The sequence below is a fragment of the Rhinolophus sinicus genome, chromosome 2, assembly GCF_057876585.1.
Source record: "Rhinolophus sinicus isolate RSI-liver-muscle chromosome 2, RSI-T2T, whole genome shotgun sequence".
Taxonomy (NCBI): domain Eukaryota; kingdom Metazoa; phylum Chordata; class Mammalia; order Chiroptera; family Rhinolophidae; genus Rhinolophus; species Rhinolophus sinicus.
The window spans coordinates 26,448,136-26,475,743 of NC_142502.1; the positions used below are offsets into that span (position 1 = coordinate 26,448,136).

Below are 27,608 nucleotides of genomic sequence, written 5' to 3' on the forward strand. Positions count from 1 at the left end.
ATTTTTTAGTGGCTCATATAATTCAGAATGAAGTTCAGTGCCTAAATGTTTTACATGGCTCTAAATGCGTGGCCTCCTTCTCTATCCTTTTCGTCCCACCACTTAATCTCTTTCCCTTTGTTTCAGCCATGCTGATCTACTGGCAGTTGTATGTATGTGTCATGTCCCTTGATGCCCTTTTCCTTATTTTTTCCTCCAAGATTCATTAGGAATCTTCTGAAGGAATCCTTGCCAAATTCTTCCACTGTGCATGTGTTGGTGCCTTTCGTTTGCATGCTCATTGTGCCTTTGTTATTGCAGCTCACATTGTAATAATATGCTTGTGTGGCATCTCTGGTAGACTTAACATTTCCTGAGGATAGGAATCAAATCTTATTCTTTGATCTTGTCCCAGTACCTACCATAGTGTCACGCAGTTGGCATTTCCCTCCTTCTCATCATGAATTAATATGTGAATACCAGAGAGTAATTTGTGTCTGGATTCCCTGGTGTTAAATGAGGAAAAGGAAGTTGATATTTTGATCATGTCAGAGACCCACCAACTATGCTGCTTTTTGTCAGCGGTGTGAAGCATCGTGTACTTAATATATACCAGGCATTGCTCTAAGCACATTACGTGTATTAACTCATTTAATTCTTCTAACATCTCTGTTAGGTACGTTCTATTATTGTTATCATGTTATAGATGAGGAAACTAGGCACAGAGAGACGTTCACTGAGGCCCCTTAAGTCACAACTAGGAAGTGGCAGAGCCTGGATTCAACCCAGGCTATCTGGCAGCAGAGTCCATATCTTACCTACTTTACCAAACCCTATGAATTGGAGGGTTTTGGCATGGAGTGGTTATTGGGGCTCTCCTGTGGGAGCATAATGTGCAAGTCAATTTACATGTACTTTTATTCAGTGTTTTTATCTTGTAGACTGTCGGTAAATCTTTGTGGAATGAATCCAAGAGTCTTTGATCATACACTGCTGAAGTTGGCCTCTGTGATTTATGCATTATCAAGATTTGCTTTTTCCAAATGTGTCATAGTTTTCTTTTCATGCATGTAGGTTTACTACTTTTATATCTGAAGCAAACTATTCCATTTTTTTGGGTGCATCATAATTTGTTAAACCATTTGCTTATTAATGCACATTTACATTTTTTTTGCGACTACAAACAACACAGTAAACAGTCTTGTTCATACATTGTTGTGCAGTAGTGTTACTATTTCTGTAGAACACATTCCCAGATGTGTTGTGTACATAGACAATTTTTGATTTTATCAAATTTCTTCCTGCCGAAGATGTACCAGGCTGTACTCTAACCAATAGTGCCACATGGAGCTCTTCTCTCCACTTCCCTTGGAAACACCACAGGCTGAAAAAAGAGTAGAAGTGCTTTTCCTCATTCTTCCCCCATCTCTCTCTCTCTGCCCCACCTCTTTCCACTTCCTCTTCTCCATCCACTCCTCCACCGCCCCTCCCCTCTCCTCCCAATCCTGTTTTCCCTTTTCTCTGCCACACCTTTCTTTGAGAGAGGTGTGTGTGTGTGTGTGTGTGTGTGTGTGTGTGTGTGTGTGTTTTAAAACAGTTTGGCAGTTTATTTTTTTGAAGAATTTTTTGTTTTTAAACTTTTATTTATTTTAAGTGTGTTTTTCCAGGACCCATCAGCTCCAAGTCAAGTACTTCTTTCAATCTAGGTGTGGAGGGCTTAGCTCACAGTGGCCTATGTGGGGATAGAACCGGCAACCTTGTTAAGAGCACCGCTCTCTAACCAACTGAGCTAACCAGCTGCCCCTTTGAGTTGTATATTTTGAGTTGTGTATTTATTGCTCACTTTTTCTCAATTTTTTTTTCTTATTGGTCTGTAGGAGCTCTTTTTTTAATATATATTAAATATATATTGTACATATTTCCCCACATACTTTATATTCACTTGTGGTATCCTTAATTAGGGAAAAATTTTTTAAATTTTATATAAGGTTCATCAGTCTTAACTGAAGATTATAAGTGTTTTTTATATTTTTCTTCTTATGTTCATATCTTTATTCAATAAGAAATTTATATATGATACACCACAGACAAATGATAGAGCTTTTCCTCAAATGAATAGCCAATATTCCCAGTACAATATTGGATAACCCATCCTTTTCTCACTGATTTGAAACATCTCTTTGCATATACTGAATTTCTATTTATAAGTGTATAAAACATATGTGCCTATATATTTTTCCATATACTCAAGTGTTATTCTTATGTATGACATAAAAACATTCCTATTAATACATTCAAATTCCATTTGAAGATGCTCTATTCTAATTTATCAAGCTATTCTTGTGCCATTACCACGTTAGTTTACTCCAGCTTTATAGGAAGTCTTGATATCTGGTAGTTCAGTTTCCCTATTATTCATTATTCATAATTTAAAATTTTTATTGGTCATCCTCTCACATTTACTCTTCCACATGAACTTCAATATCAACTTGGCACGTTTTCCCCAAAAATAGTCCCACTGAATTTTGCATGACCAGTTTTTTGTTGTTATGTACTCCTTAAACTTAACTTGCATGACACTTAAGCAAATAAAAAAACAAAAGAAAACCACTGAGTTCAAGCCAAGGTATGGTACACTTTTAGTGTTCACTGTTTCTCTGTGACTAGGTGCATCTTGCACTCGTTGATCCTATGATTACCTAAAATCACTTTGAAGAGAGAGGTTAATAGGTGCAGCAGTATTCAGTCAAACTAAAAGTAATTACAGTAAACATGTACTGACCATGAACTTCAGCAATTATTTTTGATTTAAGAGTTTTCTGGCAAGGATATTACATGAACAATGATGGGATAATTCCATAGAATGAAGGTCTGTTGCATTTTTTTTTTTAGTTTTGTTTGAGACTTTTTAAATTTATAGTTGAGTGCTTTCACATATATAATGTGTATTACAACATCTTTGTGAGATAGACCGTATAGGTGGTGGTATCCTCCTTTTGCAGTGGTATAAACGCAGTTTCTGGAATATTTGATTAGGTCAAGTCTCAAGTTCTGTGAATTTTCTCGTGGCAGAGCCTTAGATTTCTAGCTATACTAGACTAATTAGAATTGATTACTCCAGGGTAGATGCTATCTGTTGCGTTTTCAGTAGCATTCGATAACTGAAGCTTGGGGGATGCCTCATTAGTGGCTTGGGGAAAGTAAAGGAATTATAGAATGATGAGATATGGCAACATAATTTATGGCGAAATCATTATCACATAAGTTGCTGTGGTTTTTCTCTTAATTAATCTTACTTTGACCTTCCCCATTTCTAAACAGTCTCAGTAATTATCTTTCCTAATTTAGAATATTTAACATTATTTCTGTTTTATATTTTTTAATGTATTACATGAGAAAAATAGAATCTTTGAAAATAGTCTACAAAAGATCTTTTTTTTTTTAATTTTTTTTACTGGGGACTGTTGTGGAACAGTGTGTTTCCAGGGCCCATCAGCTCCAAGTCCAGTTGCTGTTTTCAATTTTAGTTGCCGGGGGCACAGCCCACCATCCCTTGAGGGAATTGTACTGGCAACCCTGTTCTTAAGAGCTCGCACTCTAACCAACTGATCCATCTGGCTACCCAAGATCTTTTTTGTTTTGAAAAGGCCTTTCATTCAAAGCCTCAATTACACAGTTTTAGTATAACAGTTTATTGATCATTGCCCAGTCTTTTTCAGAAATTTTTGCCTCTTTGACCCTTAAACATGTCTTTTCTCGTGTTATTTCTGTCTCCTCTTTATTTTTCAGGGTCAGATTAAATCTCTTTTCATTTAAATGTTCCATAATTACTCAGGTATATACTTTGAATTCTCTTGCTTATTGTCTGTATAACTCATCCTCACAACTTCCATAATTATCTCTCAGTAGTATAGAAGCTTGTTGACGGTGTAGAAGCTTGCCACAATATGATGCACACCTTTTTTTTTTAATCTAGCCATGTCACATGGCAAATTTAAAGTAAAACAGGAATAAAAACCTACCCTATATGGTTGTTATGAAGTGCAAGTTGGCTTTCTAGAACCCAGGTATCTAAACATTAGGAAGTGCTGCTATTAAGTGCATGAAGTAGGTAGAGAGGGTAAATTGAGGAGGTTATTGTCTGAAGGAGATAATCTAAAATAACTTGCAAAAGCAATAGAGATCAACTCATGGTTTCAAAATTTAAACCATTAGGGGTTAATCATTACACTATTGAATGCTTGTTGTGGGCAGAGCACTCTGTCATGGTCTGTGGACTAGGTGAACATATCTATAAGGCAGTTTCCACCCTCAAAAGAGCTGGTAGTCGAATATTGAGTGTGTTTAAAGACCAAAGGAATAAGTTAAAAGGGTAAATCATGTCATATGCAAGCTGAGGGTTTCATTTAAATTCAGCAAGAATCTATGACAATTGTGTGTCTAGCGAGATTAGCTTTGAATCCTATGCAAAGGAATATACATTTTTTTAAAAAAAAACAACTCTCCAGGACAAGAGACCAAATAATTTCATATTCAAGAGAAAATCTAGACTCTGCTAGTTAGATCTTAGCTCCAGAAAGGAAGCAGTGGAACCTTGGAGGAAGCAGTCCATTAAGGGACAAATGAAGGCTTTGCTTTAGAGACAGCGGGAGTGTGACAAATGTGATTAAGTGCAGGCCCTGCCACTAAGGTGAAGTTACTTCTTTGTCCATTTTTTTCTTTTTTTGTCTAGAAAACAATCAGGTCAGACTTGATAACTGGGTAGCTGTTAATTTCCACCCAAATGAAAAATGTAAATGATCAATTCTCCATCCTGCTCGAGACCTAACACTAATACGAGGCTTCAGAATGCATATCTTTTTGGTGGCGATGATTTGGTGGGTGGGTTTTACATGACTTAGGGGAGGACGTTGATAATTTTCCTTTGAAATGGTACATTGTGCTTTTACTTCATTGTGGGCTGTTTGATTTAAAGGTCAGGGAGTCAAAAACACATACTGTCACAGAATTAGAAATAATTTAATTTACTTGATTATATAAATGAGAAAACTGAAACAAGTGAAATTAAATGAACTGCTTCAGCTTTAAAATAGGTAACAACTAACAGAGTAGAAACCAGGATCCAAGCTCCTTTTTTCCATCCAGTCATTTCATGCTGCCATTTTGGGGGACTTTGTGAAAATTTAGTGCTCAATTTCTTGAGGTTGTTATACAGTGATTGAGTTTCTAGTTGGTTGGGGAAGATGGGAAAGCATACCGTGTATCCCATAAAATAAGACCTTGCTGGACCATCAGCTCCAATGCGTCTTCTGGAGCAAAAATTAATATAAGACCTATTGTTATTTTAATATAAGGCCGGGTATAATATAATATATAATATAATATGATATGATATAATATAACATAACATAACATAACATAACATAACATAACATAATATAATATAATATAATATAATGCTGGGTCAATATAATGTAATGTAATGTAATATAATACCGGATCTTATGTTAATTTTTGCTCCAAAAGACACATTAGAGCTGATGGTCCGGCTAGGTCTTATTTTCGGGGAAACATGGTAGTAAACCGTGATGGATTTGAATACTCCCAGGTGTCGCTCTTATTGATCCATGACTGGTTATTTTAATTATTAGTTTATTTCTGACCTGTATCAGTGATTTTGCCTGCCATCGACATGACGCTACTTATGAAGAAGACTTGGTAACATGGTTGGATAAGTGGAAGTACGTCACATTGCTGTTAACAACAGCTCAGTGGGAAACTTACTGAATGCATGTTTTTTCTTTGGCCGTGGATAACATCAAATTGAATTCACATATTTCTCAAAGAGCCCAAATCAAGGTTATATGTCAAATATAACCAAATCAATGTTCTAGAGTTGGAATTATTGAACTCCTTGAAATAACATGCAAAATTTTGTGTGTATAGTACATTTTTATGTCAATAGTGTCCCATAGTTTTGTTAGCTTTTTTCAAAGGATTATCTGACAGAAATGAAAAACTTGGAGAACCACTCTTTAGTGGGTGGTATTCAGATCCATAATACTAGATTCTTGCCTCTAAAAAAAAGACTTCCACTTGCATAATCAAATGTTTGAAATACTACATCTTGAGTTTGATGTCCTATTGATAAGAATCACCAGAGATGAAAAATATTTATTGCATCCCTACAAATATGGGATTGTGTAATTTTTCTCAATACTTGGAGACCTTATATGTCATTTTATGACCCAACTGCTTTTTTTAAAAGTCAAAATTACATTATTTCAACGTACTAAATGTGTAAGTGGGTCAAGAAATTTTTCACATGCAAAATGGTTAGAAGGTATTAAAATGAATCTTCATGAGAAATGGGAATTAGTCTTGTATAGCCTGGATTGAGACACTTTTATGCTTCATGGTTCTTTTTCCCTATACTTTTAACAGATGCCAAAATCCAAAATGCCTCTTTTCCTTGTCTTAATCAGGGTGGGGCGCACACACACACACACACACACACACACACACACACACACACCCTCCCTCCCTCCCTCCCTCCCTCCCTCCCTCCCCCCATCAGGATAATGTTCTCAGTTTCCTCTTTCCTAATCCTCACCTTTTACTCAACATTTGCTATAACTCTAAGAACTGCTTTTTTAACGAAAAGCAAATCCCTCTATAGTTTTCCATCTTTTTTCCTAGGTTGTATTTTCCCCACTTCCTTGCCTACCTTTGCTAATACCCTGTAAAACCTCAGGGTTTGGAAGGCCGACTTTGTTCCCTTTGCTAACTTTTTCAATACCCATTATTCCGCCATCCTTTTTATTTCTCTTAGATCTCTGCTTCCCCAGAGTTTCCATCTGTTTGCCTGAACCAGCTTTTTGTTAATCCTCACTGCTGTCATCTGCTGATCAACCTCATGGCCCCTTTTTCTTACGCCTTGTAGACTGGTGTTGGCTTACAATTTCCTTCTTCACCCCAAACTCTTCATGACCATAGCTTACTTGTCCATTGGTGTAGAAAAACACCAAGTGCGACACCCTGGGCTTTCCTTTCCTTGACCACCTCATTTCTAGTGACCTTTACCTGTGATCAGTAATTCAAAATAATGCCCCCTCCTTTAAGATCAAGAATTCACATGTCTCATTCTGACCACAACCACCTGGTTGTGTTTCTTGTGTCATGACCTTGACCCATGTACCCCTCTACTTTCTCCCAGTGCATCATGATTTGTAATTTCAATACCCCCCACCCCTACCTTTGCCAATACCTTCAACTACCTTGTTTTTCTGCTTTCTCCTTGTACTAGTTGGGTAGAAACTTAACCCTGAATGAAGCATTTAATGTCTTCTGTGTCTGTTCTTGAATTGCTGAATATTGCTAGAGAAAGTCACATAGAAAGGCAGATTGATTCCATTATAAATTCATTTTCACAAATCTTCAGTGGGCTTTCAATATTATCCAACAATTCCCCTAATTTTTTTTTATACGTTCAACTCATTCTCCTATGTGCAACAATTATTGAAAACTATTTGCTTCACCAGTCTTTTTACTTTCTGCATTCACCCTCAGTCTTAGCAGGTAACTAGCTTCTGTGTTATGGAGAAAATAGAAGCTAACCATTAGGAATTCTTATCTTCCATATCCTCAGCATACAAATCTGCCCTCCATTACAATAAAAGAGCTTGCCTCTTATTTTAGTTCAGTTTCTGCCTGTGCTTTGGATTCCATTCCTTTCTACCTCTCAGAAATTCTAAAATATCTAAAATGATCTTTTTTCTTCCTAGTATTTTCAAACAGCCTCTCTTATTTTTTATCTTTTCCATCAGCTGATTTCACATTTCCTCTTTGTTCCCATTCTACCACATTCCTGCCTTTCCAGCCAAACTTTTTAAGAGTCATGTATACATATCTGTAATCTATCTGAAGCCCTTTGGACCAGATTTGATTCAAAATTTAGAATTTAAGTGGGATAAGTGAAGGCTACAAATAGCCTCATGTCAGTCCAGGTCAGGTTTTGCTTCCAAATGAGTTATTAAAACAACAAAACACTTAATTTTTCAGAGCTTTTGTTTTTTGAAATGATGAGAGATCATGGACACGTATCACCACCTCTGTTTTCTCACCTTCCTCATAGTTTTCAACCTGTTCTGCTGCTGCTGCCCTCACTTTTCTCACTCAAATGGTTGTTGCTAACTCTACCAATGACCTTTCTCTAAAAGGATCACGTCCTAGGTGTTGTCATGCTTTCAGTCTTCATTTGACTGGACTGGTGATACCAGCTCCATCAGGTACTCTCTTCCCATAGCTTCCTTGGCACTATCCTCCCCCAGCTCTCCTCTGTCACCTTTGTGCAGGCTCCTTATCTTCTATCTTGCAGTTAAATGCTGGATTATTCCAAGGCTTTTGTCTAGGACCACTTCTCTTCGTACTTTATATTCTCTCCCTTGGTGATCTCACTTATGTCTGTGCCGTCAGCTACTGATTATGTGCTGGTGAATCATATGCTCCAACCCAGATCTCTTCTTTGAGCCTGAGCCTTTACTTCATTCTCTTTCCCTCTCCCCTTACTTGTTTACCTCATTTTGGTGACTTTCAATTCTGTTAGAACAAACATTAGGATCTTTGGTGTGGCCCAAAGGTCCTGCATTGCCTGCCCACTGCATCCCCCCCCGCCCCCCAGCTTCATTTAACTGTGCCCCTTTCCCCTTCTGCTTTTCCTCCTCTGAAGTACCATGCTGCCTCCTACACCAGGGCTGATATACAAGCTACTCCCTCTGGTCAGAATGCTCTTTCTTTTATATGGTTAATTCCTGCTCAACTCTCCTGTGGAAGTGCGCTAACTCATGTGCCCTATCACCAAATCTTACGGCACCATGTACAGGTTATAACACTACGAACAATTTTAAATTTACCTTGTTTGCTATTATATTTTCAGCATAGTGCTTGGCACATAACAGGCAAATAGCAAACATTTTGAATGATTTCTGTACATTGATTTGTCTTCCCTAATTTTAAAAAGTAACTTCTGTATGTACAGAGGGTGCCAAAAAATGTATACACATTTTAAGAAAGGAAAAAACTATTAAAATTGTGATACTCAATATATACCATTAAGAAAAGATGAATACAAGTCATATGTGACTTCTGCGATTACAAGAGGTGCTCAGAGTGGTTACCGTCAGCATCTAGACACTTCTGATTATGGTGAACTACTGCTTGAGCAACCAAAGTGTCCACTTGTATACATTCTTTTGAAACCCCCCATACACACACACATTTTTTAAAGGATCAAATACATAAAAGTCTTACTTTGATCTAGCTCATAATTTATCCTCTTCCATGTTCTTAATTTACTTTTCTACATTGACCTCTTACCCCATATTCTTTATAGATATCAAATACCTTGCTAAGTTCAGTATTGTGTTCAAGTACAATAAATGCAGTATCCAGCACGATTCAGCAGACTCTCAACTTGTTTATCAGTTTATAGGTATCACAGGATTAAAAATAGTGTCGCCATCTGCTAACTGACCAAACAATTTTAGTATTGTGAAAGGGTGTGGTAGGAGACGGAGATGGAGGGTCTAGGTATATTGTCAGAAAAAGGCTCAGTGCAGAAACTACCTTGTGACCTCTTAATACTGAAACTTAAGAGTCAATTCAAAATTGGGAAGAGATTTGGTGGAGGTTAAGCATAACCAAGGCCTTATGCAGGGGATTTCCCAGAATAGGATGACAGAAGAATTTTTTTCAGCATTTTAATATTTCACTAAATTTTTTTAGAGAAAATAATGTGTGTTTATAAAGATGAATTCTGTGAAGTGTAATTATAATATATACATGTATAATATGTAATGTACATTTCTAAAAATCAACTTTAATTAGCCTTTTATATTTTACTCTTTAATTAGGAAAATCAGTAGATGCCCGGTCATCTCGAAGTGAATCTGAAATTGTGCCAAAAGTTGCTAAAATGACTGTATCTGGAAAAAAGCAAACTATGGGATTTGAAGTGCCTGGGTAAGGTTTTTAACCCCTTCATCCCCCCTGCCTTTTTTATTGTAATTAATGTTATCTATTAGATTAGGAGAAAGAGAATCTGTTTCAATATTGTATAACATTGTTAGCATTGAAATACCACAGTCTTCAGTAAGTCGTAGGACAAAGAGAAGGGGATGACAAATTAGGCTTAATTCCAGACTTATCTATATATGTTACTCAGTATATCTCACTTACCAATTTCCTCATATAAATTAAATTGTTTATAGCCACTTTAATTAAAAACCCTGTCATTTTTTGAAATCTAGCACTGTGAGATCAGGACTCTTTATGCCACTAGATGGCACAGGTAAGCAGCATTTGGAAATTACAAGTGGTTGGTGAATCATGGACTCATTAAAATTTTTTTGGTAATTATCTTTTAGTTTCTATATTGAATAAAATGTATCAGTGTAACGAAGACATAGAATACAAGATGTAACATACGTCGAATTTCACATATCTAGTGGAAAATGATAACAAGTCACACATTAGTAGGACCCATTTGTTCTTTCTCATCACAGTCCCTAGAATTCTCCCAGGAGTTTTTTATTTTATAGACAAGGGAAGTGGGTTTCTTGAGGCTTAACAGCACAATTTGAAAACATTAACTTTTAACCTCTTTAGAATGGTTTAGATTTTTAAATCATTCCCTAAATCTATTACTTAGATGCATTTTCTCTGCCAGTTAGATAGATAAGAAACACTATTATCAAATGTAGACAATAGAGGGTTTGCTTTTTTTAAAAATTAACTTCAAGAAATATAAACTCAGCAGATTTTTTTTTTTCTTCCCTTACAACATTCCTCTAAGTCAGTGGGCATATCATGTCTTGGTTGGGAATCATAGTGATCGTTTTCTTTTTTTTTTTAAAAGCAAGACTTTATTCATAAGATTTCAAATTTAGTGAGGGAAAGAACTCAATATCTAGGCCATAGTAGGTGTTCAGTGTATGTTAGTTGAATGATTAGATGAATGAAAAAGTTAGTTTTTAATTTGGGTAACTTTAGTCTATTAAAATAATCTTGAATCTAGATTCAGTCACAAAAAGGTTAATATATGTCTCTTCTCTCTCTTAATTGGGATTGGGTTGTCATGAATCATAAATGCCTTTTTTTATCCTATTTTCTTGAGTGCCATTTAATCCTATTATGGAATTATTTCCATTGAGAGAGAAACAGATAAATACAATATATAATCCTGTGTTCTAAGGAGTTTATAATCTTAATGCAAAAGGTTTCAGAAGTCTTAGAAAGCAGCATGCAAATGAAACCAAATTAATGTGTCATATTAGAAGTAAATGCATAGCTATCTAGGTGAATAATTATAGAAATAATGGGTAGTAAATGATCAAGATGTAAAAATAACTAGTAAATATGTGTAAATAATTTTTGAAAACCCAACTCTATAATTCACAAGTGTAATATGAGCCTTTCAAAATCTTATAAAACTATATGTTTCATAAGGACAGGGACCATTAATATTCATCATTGTATTCTTTTCACAGAATAGTTGTTTAAACATTTGTTGATCAGGGTCCTCGGGGAAATAATACGTTATTTTAAAAATAAACTTGGAAATAGTATAAAGGTAAAAAAAAAGCCCGTGAGTTAATATTTTCATGTGTCCCAATGGGAAAAGTCATCAGAATGTGAAAGGTCTGTAGGTACAGATAGAGATGCTCAGAAATACATATAGCATTGCTCAAGGACCAAGCTATATTTGCACCAAATACTTTCATAGTGGTTATTTTTGTTTGTTTTTTCAAATTTATAGTAGGGATAATACTTAGGCTGTTGTTCTGTTGTGGTCTCAAGCAAGCACAGAGAAATATAACAAAACATTTTAGGTCAAAATTTCAGCATTATAGATTCCTACATAAGTGTGATTCCCAAAGACAGCATATAAAAAAACAAGTATGTTGCATTACTTAGAAGAAACTCAAACAGCAAAATTTTTTTCACTAATATTAAAGATAGTAAATATCTCTTTAGGAAATGCATGTAAGTGAAAATGGCTAGAACCTTATACAGAGAACGAATACTCTGTGGTTAACCTGTTAAATTTAAATTACTAGCTTTCCAGTATCATTTAAATCATTCAAGAAGAAACATTAAGCCTCTAGATTCATGTAGAAATATTCCCACTTTTGGAAAGATGGTTTAGAAACAAAACAGACTAGTCAGTCAGTCAGTAATTATAACCCTGAACCCAGAATGGTCATTTTTAGCCTTCATTTTAGAGATTTTTCAAAATCTTAAAACATTGAATTCATAATATGCAGAAGTTTTTTTACTAAGTACAGACTTAACTAGGATGCTTTTGTAATTACTTTGGTTACTTCCCTCTGACACTATACAATTTAGTGAATTTTCAATTTATTAGGTTGGTGCAAAAGTAATTGCGGTTTTTGCAATTATTTCAAACCTTTTAAACCACAATTACTTTTGCACTAACTTAATACCTAAGATCTACTTGAAAGGGAGTATTATCATGAAAGTGAGAGAAAAGCAAACCTTTCATGTTACTGAATTGTAAATGAAACAATCAAATCAGACCCATGTTTTGTGAAGTCCTTCCTATCCTGAGCAGTCCCTCTGAGAACTGCCTGGAATGGTGGATGGGCCGAGCTTCAGGCCTTTCTTTACCTATCTGTCAGCCGTAGTCATTCTGCTTTTAGCTGTTTTCCATGTTGGAGTCAGCGTAAGCTTTTGGAAATCTTCTGTAACTAAAAACAAAGATGTGAAGCCAGAGATTATGAGTTCTCTCAGGTCTGATTAGAACCACAGCCTATGTCTAGTTATTCTTGTTGAAAACTTTTCTTGTTGTTTGTAGGTGTTTTTTTTTTGTTTGTTTTTCTTTGTTATTTTTTTATTTTTATTTTTTTGCAATGTATAGTCTTAAGTTAGATTTCACTTGATTTAGCCTGTTGAAATCCTTTAAAAGAATGGGAATATTTTCCACAGTAAAGTTTTTCCCTGTAGTTCGAGATGAAGGTAATCTTTCTAATCAGTGTTAAAAATGAACACCAAAATGGGCTAGTGGGGATTTGCAAAGCAAAATTAAATGGGAATGGGTATGAGGTTTTTAATGAATTTGCAAGTATAACTTATCTGACTCTTTCCTGAGGTGTAGGATTTCGAAGGGTCAGTGTCAAGCATAGAAAGGTTTTCTGAGAGGAAAAAATGAACCTGTTTGTTGGTACAGTGGGTAAGAAGAAAGTAGTTTTACTGTTAGCTTTAGTGATTTTTATCAACTTTTTGTATCTGCCAGCTCCACATTGAGTTGGATATAATTGGTTCCATTCTTAATAACTTGCCATTTAACCTGTTCTTTGTCCTAATTTTATTTATCTATAGTTGTTGAAGGACATGTAAGGCATATCATAGTCTGGTGGATAAGGTCACATTCCAAAGGGTAGCACTGCTATAATTTCTATGGAGAATAAGCAAAGAGCTAATGAAGAAGTGAGACCAGTGTTTATACTTTTGGAGGCATCTGCATTGTCAAGCAGAGAATAAATTAAGCTAGGTGGTCTTTATGTATCTGAGCCTGTCACTAGCTTGTAAGCCTTTGGGAGTAGTAGATAACATTCTCATTTCTATATCGTCTTTTCTTCTCAGCATCAGTGCCTACTGTATGTTGTAGTTTTTAGTAAATCAAGTATTTGTTGAATTAATGAATTTAAGCTTCTTTGCCAAAAGTATTAAGAATATGGAGACATTTAGCGAGAACTCCCTTAAAGGTTGTGTTTGAACAAAAGAGATGGTCTCTGTCCCGTTAGAAGAATGAGTTAGGGGTAAATTTATTTTTTTAATACTAATTTATCTCCAGGAACACATTTGGTGCCAATTTTTACAAAACGTCTTCTTTATGCCATCTGTTTTGATAGGATTATATGGCTGAGGCTATGCGCTTAGACTTTGCATTTCAGTTATTTTACAGGATATTTCCTCTTATCTTAGTTTTTCGTAGCCTGTTTTTCTCCTGGGATCTTCAAGTCTGTATTTGTGTGGTTTGGGTCTAGCTACTTATCATTTCCACCTTAACAAACTGAAGCCACTTAGCAGAGATCATTTTTGGTCTGCAAGCGTAAGACATATGAAGAGAGAATTTCTCTACCCTTCTGACATTATAGGACTTCAGTTGAGTTGGTTTATATTCTTTTTTCCTATCTCTGCTTTCTGTAGAGTAACTGCTGAAGAAAATGGTCATAGTTTCCACACATCTCAAAAAGGACATCTGAGTGAAGATACCAGCTTTGCTTCCTCTGAGGTTCTTGAGACTGTTTCTAAATCAGCTCTTCCATCCCACACCATTCAAGCCTCAGAAGAGCAGAGTTCAACACAAACACCAGTGAAAAAGTCTAGCAAGCTGAGGCAGCAAATAGACGTGCGAGTGGAATTGGAGAAACGGCAAGGAGGGAAGCAACTCCTCAACTTAGTGGTCATTGGTAATGCCCTTTGTTCCTCTAGATTGTCACTCGACTGGGCTTTAGCCTGACAACTGTTTGTGGCAGCGTGGAGACTGTCATTCCACTCTGAGTTTCTCTATGGGTGTGATGGACGTAAAACAAGAGGGCATTGCGTCATAATGCTTTCTGGTCACCCTGGGTAAAATAATGCCAGGTTACCAAGGAGGTCATTAGATTGGTTGTGACATTTTCATTCTGTGAACATTTTGAAAATGCCATGTCTTGTTGACAATTTTGATTCCCAAAACTCTGGAAAACTCCCTCCTCCCACCCCAAGAGACATGCCCTTTTCTCCTCCACTTGGATGTTTTACTATGATTTGATAAAAATTGGCATTTATTATTCTAAATACTGACACGAACTATTGTTCGTGAATTACATATTCATGCAGTACCTCTATGTGAACAACATCTGGAAAATGTACCTAGTATTAATCCTGAATCAATTTTTCTTAGGTCATGTTGATGCTGGGAAAAGTACCCTGATGGGCCATATGCTTTATCTTCTGGGTAATGTGAACAAAAGAACTATGCATAAGTACGAACAAGAGTCTAAGAAGGCTGGCAAAGCTTCTTTTGCGTATGCATGGGTCTTGGATGAGACTGGCGAAGAAAGGGAAAGGTAGTCATTATATTTCAAAATTTTCAGTTTGAAATGATATGTAGTCTTTTAATTAAGTATACAAAATGTGTTGAATATGTGTAAAACATGCCATGAAATATTTGACACTGTGTTTAGGAAAAAAGCTTTCAATTATTAGGAAAATATTTTTTTTGTAGTTTTCATTACTATGTACACAATGAATCTACATTATGGTTTTTACTCTTCCATATTCTATGAGAATAGCTTAAAAGAATGTTTATTAAAAAATTACAAAAAAAACACTTAGGTAATTATTCAAGGGAGAAGTTGCTGTTGTTACTTCCCTAAGTACATGTCAGATGGTCTCGATTTTGAATTAAAATGATAAGACTCTTAATTTTATATGAGGTTATAAAGGACAGGCAACTTTTTGTAGTAAACTATCTTCTATGTGGAATCAAAATGATCAGTAAATGCAAATTACCAGACTTAATTTATTTTTATACTTTCTGTACTATGTTTTTGTGAGACAAAAGTCAACAAACAAGTGAGTAAAGCTATCTTCTACTATATATAGATTTAATTCAGTCAGGTACCCCTTCTGTATTTGTTACTGTGTTCAGTGCTAATTTGGGGGAGATCGTAGCAGGAGAATGTAGCTACTCATATGCCTATGGCCAAAGAATAGTATTTCTTTTGAAGTCTTTTTAGAATGGTGATGTATATCACATGAGAATGGTTAGGAATGGGGGAGCCAATGGCACCTTTGTCAGGAAGAAAGAGAACACCTTCATAACGAAGTGAAATGGCAGATATATCAACTGTGTCAAAATGATGACCCTAAAGACTGAAGTCCTCTGAAAGTCCTAATTCAACAAGAGTTTACTCTGTTCCCTGATGTCTTCGTTCTGAATATGGCTAGAGGATGTATTTGGATTCCATATGTAGTATCACAAGCTTGTTTTCCAACCTAGTAAGAAAAGTTAGTTGGACACTTGCAAAGTTTTAGAAAAACTTATATTGGAATACAGTGGCATTTTGTATGATGTCATATGAAAAAACTGAATAATTTTCATCTATCTGTTTACCATGCAGATTATTAAAATATATAGCTTTTTAGTTTTTTTGTGTGTCATCTTTTAAGTAAATAAACAGATTGAGAAGAGTATAATTTAAGTCAGAACGACTTGTTTGAATTTACTTAATACATGAGTTGAGCTGGCAAGTGAGCGAATAGTGTCATTCCTAGAATAATCAGTACTTTTTCTTTTATAATACACGTGCTAGTTAGCTATCATTTTTGCTGCTGCGAGTTTTCTATTACTCAGCATGATGCAATTTTTTGAATATTCCTTTGTTCTGTAGATAGGAGAAGCTCCCAGATACATAATGGGAGTTTTACGTCATATATATACATATCTACTCATATATACATATGTGTGTTTGTGTATGTGTATTCATATATTCCTTAATAGCATTTCAAAAATATGTGTTTATCCCACCATGTTAAATATTTATAAATCCTCTGTTCTGCTTATATGTTAAACAGAAATTAATAAAATGAGTGACATTTTCATATCCTTAGGCTTACAAATGCAGACCAGCGCTAGGTTAAAAGAATATATTCTGGACAAAGAAGTCTTAGTTTGTCACTGTTCTAGAAGCAGTTATTTGGGGATAATTAAAGGGAATGAAGCATCATTGTCACAAATTCAAAATGGCCCATGGTTTCAGATTAAACTAGAATGACTTGAGCAAGGAGGCCTACAGTTACCTTACGGCTGGGGTGAGCATGTCATTTATCATTAGAATCGTTGGGATACTTGCTACTAAAAGGGAGTGCTCATTGATTACTCTGGACTCTCCTGGGCAAACCAGATGAATAATGGCCTAGCTCATTGCTCACCTGATTTTCCCTTTCTAAATTCCTGAAGTCTAGAATGACTCAGTACCTTTGTAGTTCCTTCTTGGGCTTTCTTATAATCTGAATCTATATTTTTGTGGCTGTGAAGAAGCAGTAGTACATTGCTCTCCAAGAAGGATGAAATGGGATGTGAAACAAACTACTGTTCATCTCTCTCAGTTTTTTAAAAAATTGGGCATCTCCTTTGATACCTCCTGTTTTCTAAATGTGTATCATACTGACCAATCTTGCAAATGAAAGTTTTATGAATTTATTTCTATAATTAAACATGCGATGAGGAAAAGTACCTCCTGGTAGTTAGTGGTCATTCTACATTTTATCGTTTCTCATGTGCAGTATTTGTTTCCTTCTTCAGGGATGGCCCCATATATCTTTCTTTGTGGCAATCTACATTGCTTACCAAAAAAGGAAATGAGAAGTATCTATCATTTTGATTAAGTCCACAACTTCGTTTTAAAGCCGTATGGGTGTGATTCTGTTAGAGTAGAAACTCCAGAAATCGATAGCTTAATTTCTTAAAATAATGGACTGTATAATAAAATTTCCATTATTACTTAAGAATTTCGACAGTAATTTGACCTATATTATGAAATAATTTATCCATAACACTGATTATCTATGTAGTGCATTCTAACCATTTTATGTTTCCTTTAAGGGGAGTAACAATGGATGTTGGTATGACAAAGTTTGAGACTACAACCAAGGTTATTACATTAATGGATGCTCCAGGCCATAAGGATTTTATTCCAAACATGATTACGGGAGCAGCTCAGGTACCAGATATTTTCTTAACTGTAGTGCACTGATTGTACGTAAAATTTCCTGATGCTGATGTTATAATTCTAGGATAATAACTTTTCAAATATTAAAAAATTTTAACTTTTAAACAATTTTGAAACAACAGAGAAATATTGTATTTTTCATAGTCTCTTTTATTGGTACTTTATAAAACCTTTTCTAGTTTATCACAAAGAAGCAAATGTGTAAAAGCTATGAATTTCTTTATAGTAAAAATAATGGTAAAATGCTTGATGAAATATGAGCTTCCCAAGACATGCTGTTGCATAGAAAGAATAGAGAAATTGCCCAGTAAATTTTTGGAGATGGTAATAGGGAAGAGGATTAAGAAGAATACTATGGCCTTACTTAATACCAAGTCAGTGAATTTCAAATTTTAACCTAAGAAAGTAAATATAATTTTATGGTTGTCAGCAAAACCTGATGAGAGATATTTACAATTATTGAGCCTAGGATTTGGAAGGTCAGGGCTGGGTGCTTTATATAAACTATACTTACCCTCTGGTGTTTCTGCGAAGTGAGTAAATTGATACCCAGAGAGATTACACAATTTGCTTGACGTGTGATATCTGTTAGTGACTACATGTCAGTAGTGAAATTTTGAAATTTTTTGCCCCCGTTTTGCTATTAGCTAAGAATCCTTGATCAAAAGACCTGGATCTCATTAAAGAAATTAGAGTTCATATGACAATTTTATTTCCCATTATGGTATTATATCTGAAATTCTTTAAAAACTGGATAATACAAACATAAAGTATCACTGAGGAAACCACAAAGAGAAAAGCTGTTGTAGACTCTGTTCTGACCAAAAGGTCAGAGAACTTGGTGTGGATGGAATGTAAGAGGACCTTTGAGATAGGGTGACTATCATATAATGTTCTGAGATAGCTAAAGAGGGGAATGCCAAATTTAGTCATTGTATCCTGGATTAATGAAAAGCAGATTTCTGTGAGGACAGGTATGCATGCATACAAGACAAAAACTATATAAGGGAAAAGTGAGTGTTCCTTTCACAATGCCCTGACAGTGCATTGACAGAAACAATTGATGAGAATGAAAATGGAGAAACATCTGTGGTTGTGCAAAATGTTTATTGCAAATTTTCAAAGGCTACATCCATATAATGCAAGTGGAATTGCATAAGGAAGCATCGAACAAAAGAGTAGAGGGAAGCTGTAAAACTAGTATCAGTAAGATTAAAAAGGAAAATGAGCTAAGGCTAAGGTTCACTTTTTTTCTTCTTATTTTGTGTAAGTTGTGTATGAGAGGAAAAATGTCTTTCATCGGATTCTCAAAATGGTCCATAAAAGTTAGGAAACTTTGTTATTCAGGGTCTTTTTCAGTAGCTGTAGAGGATGAATATGCTATTTTTTGGTAATTCATTTGTTCAGGGTTTTTTTTGGTTAATATAAGTGATACTGTGACAAATAATTAGGTCCATAATTACTTCTAGGTCCATAATTACTTCTCTGGGATAAATTCCTAGAGGTGGAGTTGATGGTAAGCAAAATATACATATTTAAGGCTCTTGAAACTTCTTGTGAAAATGCCCTCCAGAAAGGTTTTGCATTTAGAGTCCCACAGGCAATGTATGAGCATGCCCTTCTTACTACACCTTTATTTATAGTAAATATTTCAGTCTTTTAAATCTTTGCCAATGTAACTTGTAAAAGTGGGAAAAGGGAGGAGTATGTTGTTGTATTTTTAATCTTTTCTTTTTGGTTTCTAATGAATTTGAATTTTTTCATGTTTATTGGCCATTTATTTTTCTTCAGCATATTTTTTATATCCTTTAACGTTTTTTTTTTTTTTTTACAGAGCTATCTTTTTTCCTTTTTTTCATAAAGACTTATTCAATTGTAACTTTTACCTTATATTAAAAGTATTTGTCTCTGTTTACTTATGTTTTATTTTTATTTTTCCTCCTTTACCTAGATATTTTAATTATATAAAGAATTCCAAGGAACTTTTTTATTTTTTATGCCTTTTAAATTTTTTTGGCTGCATGCTAGTACTTTTTCTTTAATTTAAAAAATTTTAATCCATCTGTATAATTGTTTTGTTTGATTTGCTTTGGTGTTTGATGTCAGGTTAGAGCCTGCCTTTAAAATCTGACCCACACAAGTAATTGAGTAATCTGTCCTTTGAATTAAAATGCTGTGACATTATTTCTAGTTTTGACATTTTATTTTATTTTATTCCTTAGGCAGATGTAGCTGTTTTAGTGGTAGATGCCAGCAGGGGAGAGTTTGAAGCTGGATTTGAGACGGGGGGACAAACACGAGAACATGGCCTCTTGGTTCGTTCTCTTGGAGTAACACAGCTTGCAGTTGCAGTCAATAAAATGGATCAGGTATTTAAAGACTTTTACGAGAATGAACTTTAGATGCTAATTCAGATGTTCATCTGCCATATTGATGACCTCAGATGTGACTAGTGTACATTTTATTAGTCTAGTTGCCATATTTTAAAAAATAAATTCACGATCCTGATATTAAATGCGATATAAGTAATTTGTAACCTATATTCCCAACTTCTTTCTCCCTAAAGAACTTGATACTTTTCATTTTGTATATCCATATAATTTATTTTTATAGATAAGAATTTTTTTCTTTATAACATTGGATTATAATCTAATTATGTGCTCTTTCAAAAAATTTGACAATATTCTTGTGCGTGTTTCCAAGTAATTAATAATTTTTGTATAAAGTTTTTATAGCTTTATTCTAGTCTATGTTAAAGACACGCTATAATTTATTCAGACAATCCCCTACTTAGGAATATTGCCAGTTTTGTGTGTATGTGTGTGTATATGTGTATTTAAAAATAGTTTATTATGGAAATTTCTGGACCTTAAGAGCATATACATTTTTAAGACTTGCTGTACATGATCAAAATGCCTTCAAGAAAAGTTCTAGTTATTTTCTCTCGGCACATATGGTATATTTACTTTCTTGAACTCTTATCAACACTGCTGTTGTTAAAGGATTATTTTCCAATTTGCTACGTAAAACATGGTATTTCTTTTTTAACTTACTTCTCTATGAATGTTAATAATATATAAATATGCTTTGTATATTTATTTGTATTTTTTCTTTTGGAATTATTTATAAATTTGCTTATTTTTAAAACATTTTATCAATTTGTAAGCATAATTTATTTATTAAAGATACTAATCTTTCATCTTGTCTTAGATATTTTTCCCAATTTATTATTTTACTTTCCATTTTGTTTGTGGTGTGTTTTTGATATTTATTTGACTTAATAAATATTTCCTTTTGACTTCTTTCTTTATGCTTAAGTATTTTCTTACCCTGGAGTCAGATACATATTCGTCTATATTTTTCTACATAGTTTTTCTATGAGCTCATTATCTCATATACCTTTTATTTTTTCCCAGGATTTTAGTATGAAAATTTTCAAATACAAAAGTTGAAATAATTTTACAGTAAATGCCTCTATTACATCCACTACTTAAGATTCTACTATATCCTTGATCACATTTCTGTCTATCTACCCCTGCCTTTATCCACCCATTAATTCATCTTATTTTGATATAAATTTCCAAATGAGTTAGACATTGTTAATCTTACCCCTAAATACTACAGCATGCATAATATTATCTAGGGTTCATATTACTATATGCATTTTTAGTCTATTTGGCTTTATTTTATTTCAGTGGTTGCACAATTTAATAAATTATTTACTTTTTCTTCCCAAATTTGAAACCATTTTTAGCACTTTTAGTGTATACAAAAATTTCTGTATGTATTAGAGTTTGTTTCTAGGCTTTCTGTTGTAGAAGTTACTTTTAGATCATATTAACAGTAAGAGCTGATATTATGAGTTTTAATTTTAAAGGATTTTATGTTTAATATATTTTATATTTATATTTTATATTATTGGTTATTTACGTTTTGTTGCAGAAGTATAAATTTTATATATAGCATGGTCTGAAGCATAGTTTTAAAAATAAATTGGATCTTTATCAGGTTAATTGGCAACAAGAAAGGTTTCAAGATATTACTGGAAAACTTGGGCACTTTCTTAAGCAAGCAGGTTTTAAGGTAAGATAATTTTAAATTGATTTGGTTACTACCCTTAAGTCTTATTTTACTGATATGAGAGAATAAAACTAATACTTTGGTGTTCTTGTTAAGTATCTTTAATTCTTTTGGTTTTTATTTCTTCCGGTATCATGTATATATTATGGTTTCTGGATTACTTTACCTAATCTTGCATATATTTTATAAGTTGGCTTGGATTTAATGTAAGTAAAAGACTCTGCACCTATTAAATTAGGTATATAGGTTTAGGGAGGTCCCAGAAAAGTGGAAACTAGTAGAGAGGAATTTCTCCAGCAAAAATGTGAAATATGCTTATGTTACTAAGTAAAAGTGCTTGAGTTTTTGGGAACAAATTTGTAACGTTCTCACAAAATCAAAAATGTTGAAAACTTTTGTATCAGATAACTTCAAGATTGTAGTTACTGTGATTTCTATTACTTTTTAAAAAGTACCTTGTTGCTTTTATAAACTTGGTGCAGTTTGGTAATGGGGAACTGTTTAACTTTTTAAAAACAATGTTGTATTAAGTTTCATATATTCGATCTTTTATAATAGGAAAGTGATGTAGCTTTTATCCCTACAAGTGGTCTCAGTGGTGAAAATCTAATCACAAGATCTCAATCGAGTGAACTTACAAAATGGTATAAAGGACTATGTTTATTAGAACAAATTGGTAAGAATACAGTCTTAACTAATTTTAATGCATTAAATAAACTTGACATTAATTATTATTTAGAGTTCTTTATGGTAGACAGTGTTGTGTGTGCAAAAGCATAGGATTTGTACTCAGAGGATCTAAGTTAGCAGTTTTGAAATCACATGCAATATTTACTTAATTAACAAAAAACTTAACTCAGTTTTCCTTAATTAACAAGACTCATGCTTACCCTTCCTGCCTCACAGATTGTTGTTGACATTAAATGATTAACATGTGTGAAAACATTTTATAAACTACAAATTATTATATGAATGACAGTCAATTTGCTATTAATATTTATTTTAAAAAGCCTATTTTTTAGGAGACATGGGGCTATAATGGGCTCACTGGACATGAGTAAGAAATTACTTTTAAATTAAACCTTGCATTTTCGCCATGTTTTCCAGATTCCTTCAAACCTCCTCAAAGATCTATCGATAAGCCTTTTAGGTTATGTGTATCTGATGTTTTCAAAGGTAAGTGCTACTTCTCCAGTGCTTCTTCAGTATGACCCCTGCCTTTCTGTTCTCTCCTGACCTCTTTTCTTGGACAAAATCATTAAATTGTCTTCAGATTCTCCCTCTTTATGCCAATGTAAGGATCATTGCCAAACTTAAGTGCACAGTTCTTGTTACTTAACTCCCCTGCCCAGAAAATCTTCCATTTACTCACCATTTCCCCATCTCATACTTACCTTCCAGGTATATATTAAAAAAGCTTTATCCTTTATCTCTCTAGCTTCTTCATTTTTTTCTCCCATCAGATCCCTTTAGTTTCTGGATTGTTCACTATTTCTTAACCACGTGGGAGGGTCTTGATTGCCAACATGTGTACCCATGTTTTGCTCCTCCCTCTCTTTATGTTTCTATTTCCTACCCATCTGTAGGCGTCTGGGTCCAATCAGGAGCTATTAGTAGATACTACACATAAGTAAAACGGGAAGTTTAATATAAAGAATTATTAATATGATAAAAAAGTGACTCTGAGATATAAGGAAACTACAGGGTGTCCTGGGGCTGAGGAAGAATACCCAAGGAAGGACAAACAGAAGGGGTGCAGGCCTTGAGAGAAGATGTTGTGTTAAATACCTAAGAATACATCTCACTTAATGAGTACAAAACCTTATACAGAAAACTATAAAATGGAGATGAAATTCAAAATGTCAATGAATAAAAGCATACAACATTTATATATTGGAATAATCAGTATGGTAAAGATATCAGTTGTCCCCCAAATCTCTGTTATCACAGAGCAGGCATTAAAGAGTGGGTTTGGAACTGAGGAACAATAAATTGATAACTGGTGAGTTCCCCAAATACATAGTCTAAGATGTTCCTCTGGATTCTATGTATCTTTTATCATGGCATTTTTCATGCAGTATTATAATTGTTTCTATGCTGTGTGTTTCACTTAGATTGTGAACTCCTTGAGGGCAAGTGCTGTTTTTCCCATATCTATATCCTGCGGGAGCTAGCTCAGTGCCTGGCACATAATACATGCTTAATGTTTGATAAAGGAATAAATAAACGTGTTTCACAAAAATTATTTAATGAAATTGAAATTTATCATTATTACTATTATTAGCTTCCAGCATTCTACTAGTAGTGGAGGAAATATGGTGATGCTTTCCAAATTACTATTACCAATTTAAAATATAAGAGGTGCTTAATTTTCTTTTTGATTAACAATGTTGTGGACTCTACTTTTTCACCTCCTGTTCTCTCTTTAGTCTATTTTCTGGCTCTGCCTACACTGCTCTCCTCAGTATGTTCCCACTAAGGTTACTAAATGACCTCTTGGTTGCCAAAGTCAGTAATAACATTTTCCTTGGTTTCTTTCTTTTTAAAATTAAATTAATTGGAGTGACATTGGTTAATAAAATTATATAGGTTTCAAGTGTACAGTTCTTTAATACATCATCTGTATATGGCATTGTGTGTTCACCACCCAAAGTCAAATCTCCTTTTGTTACCATATATTTGACCCCCTTATCTTGTCTATGTCTCTGACCTCTCTGTATCTTCTGTGCGGATACTTCTTTCTCTGTCTCTTAACTACTCCTGCTTCAGTTCTCTTCTTATTCCACACGCTCTTTTTGGACAGACATCCATGAGTTCATCTACCTCCTGCGTCGTGATGCTTCCCAAATCTGTATCTCCAACCCAAACCTGTTCATACTCTCCAGATATAAATGTGTTAACAGTTGGTGGACATCTCCACAGGGAGTGTCCTCCAAGGGTTCCATTCTCATGGAATTTGGTGTGATTGGTGCCCCCCGGAATGCATCTTCACCTGTGTGTCTGTAGACACTTCAAATTCGTCAAGGCTAAAATGGAGCTTGTTAGTTAATTTCCTATCTCACAGTTAATGCATTGTCAGCTCACATTTCTTCCTTTTTGCTATTACCCCTCACTTACCTTATCACCCTAAATCTGTTACACCTTCTTCCCGAATTCTTGAGTTTATTCCCTTTCTACAGTCACAGTGTGCATTTCAATCAAACCTTCCTTCCTCTCTGACATGAAAATACCACCATGTCCCTTCTTTGTTCACAATTCTTTATTGGTTCCCGTTACTTAATTGAGAATGAAATGCAAACCCTAAGTGTGATTTACGAGGTCCCTTTATCATTTATCCCTTGCCTACCCATGTTGCCTCATGTCTTGCCTGTCCTTCGTTATTCCGTGTGGTCTCACATAATTCCATATAAATGATATAAGGGTCTTAGCACATCCCACGTGTGGTTGTAACTGTGGTTTTGCATATGCGGTTTCCTTCTCCTACCTGTATACACAGCTACCTGGTAATCTGTTCATTCTTCTCAGTGCCAAGCTAAAGGGTAATCATTTTCACTCAATATGGATTCTTCAGTGCATCTTTTTCTGTTTCTAGTGTACATTATTAATAACATTGTCTCCAGACAATGGAATTGTTTTTTGTCTTTCTCTTCACTATTGTAAACTCCTTGTGGGTAGGGGCTTATATGTTCATCTCTTTATTTATTCCCAGAGTTTAGCACAGTGCCTGGTACTTAGTAAGCAATCAACAAATTTTTGAAAAAGGAATAAATACCCACTTTTTGTAATATGAACATTTTTATTTGTAAGAAAATCAAGAGTAGAATGTGATATGTTAAAAACTCTGAGATGATCATTAATGTTCATTGAACTACTCATTTTATGTAATTACTAGGGAACTAACTAGAGCTAGTAATATTAATCATCAGAGAACATTTCTGTATGAATCATTGTAAGATTTGGGCATGTTTTGCAGATCAAGGATCTGGATTTTGTGTAACTGGTAAAATTGAAGCTGGTTATATCCAGGCTGGTGACCGACTACTAGCAATGCCTCCTAATGAAACTTGTACTGCAAAAGGTATTCCTCTGTAAGATTCTTTTGCTAAACAACCCTTAAGTTGAGACAGCAGATTTTAAAAAGTAGTTTAGTTATTAACTCCAGAGTAAATAACCTCTTACTGAAATTGTAACTGACTGTCAAAATGATACTAACTGTTGAAGATAAAAATGTGAAAACATTAAACGATTTTTTTCTCTCGTGACTGTGTGTGTGTGTGTGTGTGTGTGTGTGTGTGTGTGTGTATATACACACATGTACATATAATACTCTAACTGTAGTAGCATTTTTTTTTTTTTTCCTTTGTGACCCTGATTCAAGAAGCCTGGTTAGGACTTAGCCAGATGCATAGACACCTGACAGATACATTTAAAATAGTATTCAGTAGCATAAATTTAAATCTAACCCTGTCCTGACACTAAACAGTCAATAGCAAAGCAGACTGCTACAGTCTGTTGTTTTGAAACGTGTATTTCAGAATTAGTGTAAGTTAACAGCTTTGATCCTATTTATACAAAAAAAAAAGTATTTTACAGGAAGACCTAAGAAAATAAGATGTAAATGCAGAGAATCCTAATGTTGAAAAGAGAAATTGAGCTAGTTTAAAGTGCCACAGTTACTGCTTTTGCACATAATCTAATATATGAGCTTTCATGATGACTGATAACTATTTCCATCTTCTAATCATTTGACCTTACATGTTTGCGTATTATCTTTTTCTGAGTTCTGCTTAAAAGATTATAATTTTATACTTACCCTAAGACTAAGCCTTCCAACTAAGCCTCTGTTTTCAACATAAAACTGAAGATGTGTTTTATACTATAAAATAATATTATTTGGAACAGTATTAAGCTAAAGTATAATCTGGGGATGTTAACATTTTTAAAAATGTCAGTACTTTTCCTTCTGTTAGTTTTATTTATAGTTTATATCCAGAGTTGTACCTGACTAGCTTATAAGTTTGTACATTTCCTTTGAATTAATTTGCTTTCTTCAAAAGCTGATTTCTTAAAGATTGTAAGAAATTAGTGAATATCTGTTTGGGTAACAGTTTAACCTAAATTTAAAGACGAGTAAGGGAATGAAAGCCAAAGTTATTTCCATTTTACCTTTCTGTTCAGATATAAAGTAATACACACTTAAAAAAAAAAATTCATTTTAACATAAATCTATTGTTTGCAAGTTCAGATCTCTGTTTTTGTTTTTGAAAGTGATCCAGAGCTTAGGTACTTTTGAAATACTAATTTTATATGAGCTTTTTTGAGTATAAGAAATTTTTTATAATCAGTTGATATGAATGAAAACCATGATTTTAAAACTTTCCATGGACCTTACAGATTGACTGTTTTGTGACAATTTGTTCACTTCTGAAAGTCCCACATTATTTCCCTCCCTCCTTCCTGTCCCTCTTCCAGAAAAAATTCTAGCCATTTATCTTTGATCTAGTGGTTCTTAAAAGGAAGCCATATCAGAAGCACCCGGGGAGCAGCACCCCACTCCTTGAGAGCCATGCTTCTAACCCAGCTTGGAGGCTCTGAGTTCTCAGTTCCTAATCCTATTGCTTTTGCTTGATTTACTTGGTTGTTGAATGCACACTTCTGTCTGAACACTTTAGGTGCTCCTGTGGCTCACTAACCAACCAGTGGTGTCCTAAAAGAGAGAAGTGACTAAATCTGCAACCAACAAATGGA

The 27,608-nt window shown here is 34.4% G+C and overlaps 1 protein-coding gene across 2 annotated transcripts in view; it reads left to right on the forward strand.

Annotated features, from left to right (window-relative positions):
• The window catches only part of HBS1L (HBS1 like translational GTPase), a 76,171-nt gene that overhangs the window by 36,627 nt on the left and 11,936 nt on the right, over window positions 1-27,608 (forward strand). For both annotated transcript variants that reach the window (XM_019732730.3, XM_074333612.2), the window contains 9 exons: window positions 9,891-9,999; window positions 14,209-14,471; window positions 14,948-15,113; window positions 17,654-17,771; window positions 20,003-20,149; window positions 21,789-21,863; window positions 22,419-22,536; window positions 22,968-23,036; window positions 25,834-25,938. In XM_019732730.3, the coding sequence (XP_019588289.3) occupies window positions 9,891-9,999; window positions 14,209-14,471; window positions 14,948-15,113; window positions 17,654-17,771; window positions 20,003-20,149; window positions 21,789-21,863; window positions 22,419-22,536; window positions 22,968-23,036; window positions 25,834-25,938 (1,170 nt within the window). The remainder of the gene's footprint in view (window positions 1-9,890; window positions 10,000-14,208; window positions 14,472-14,947; window positions 15,114-17,653; window positions 17,772-20,002; window positions 20,150-21,788; window positions 21,864-22,418; window positions 22,537-22,967; window positions 23,037-25,833; window positions 25,939-27,608) is intronic.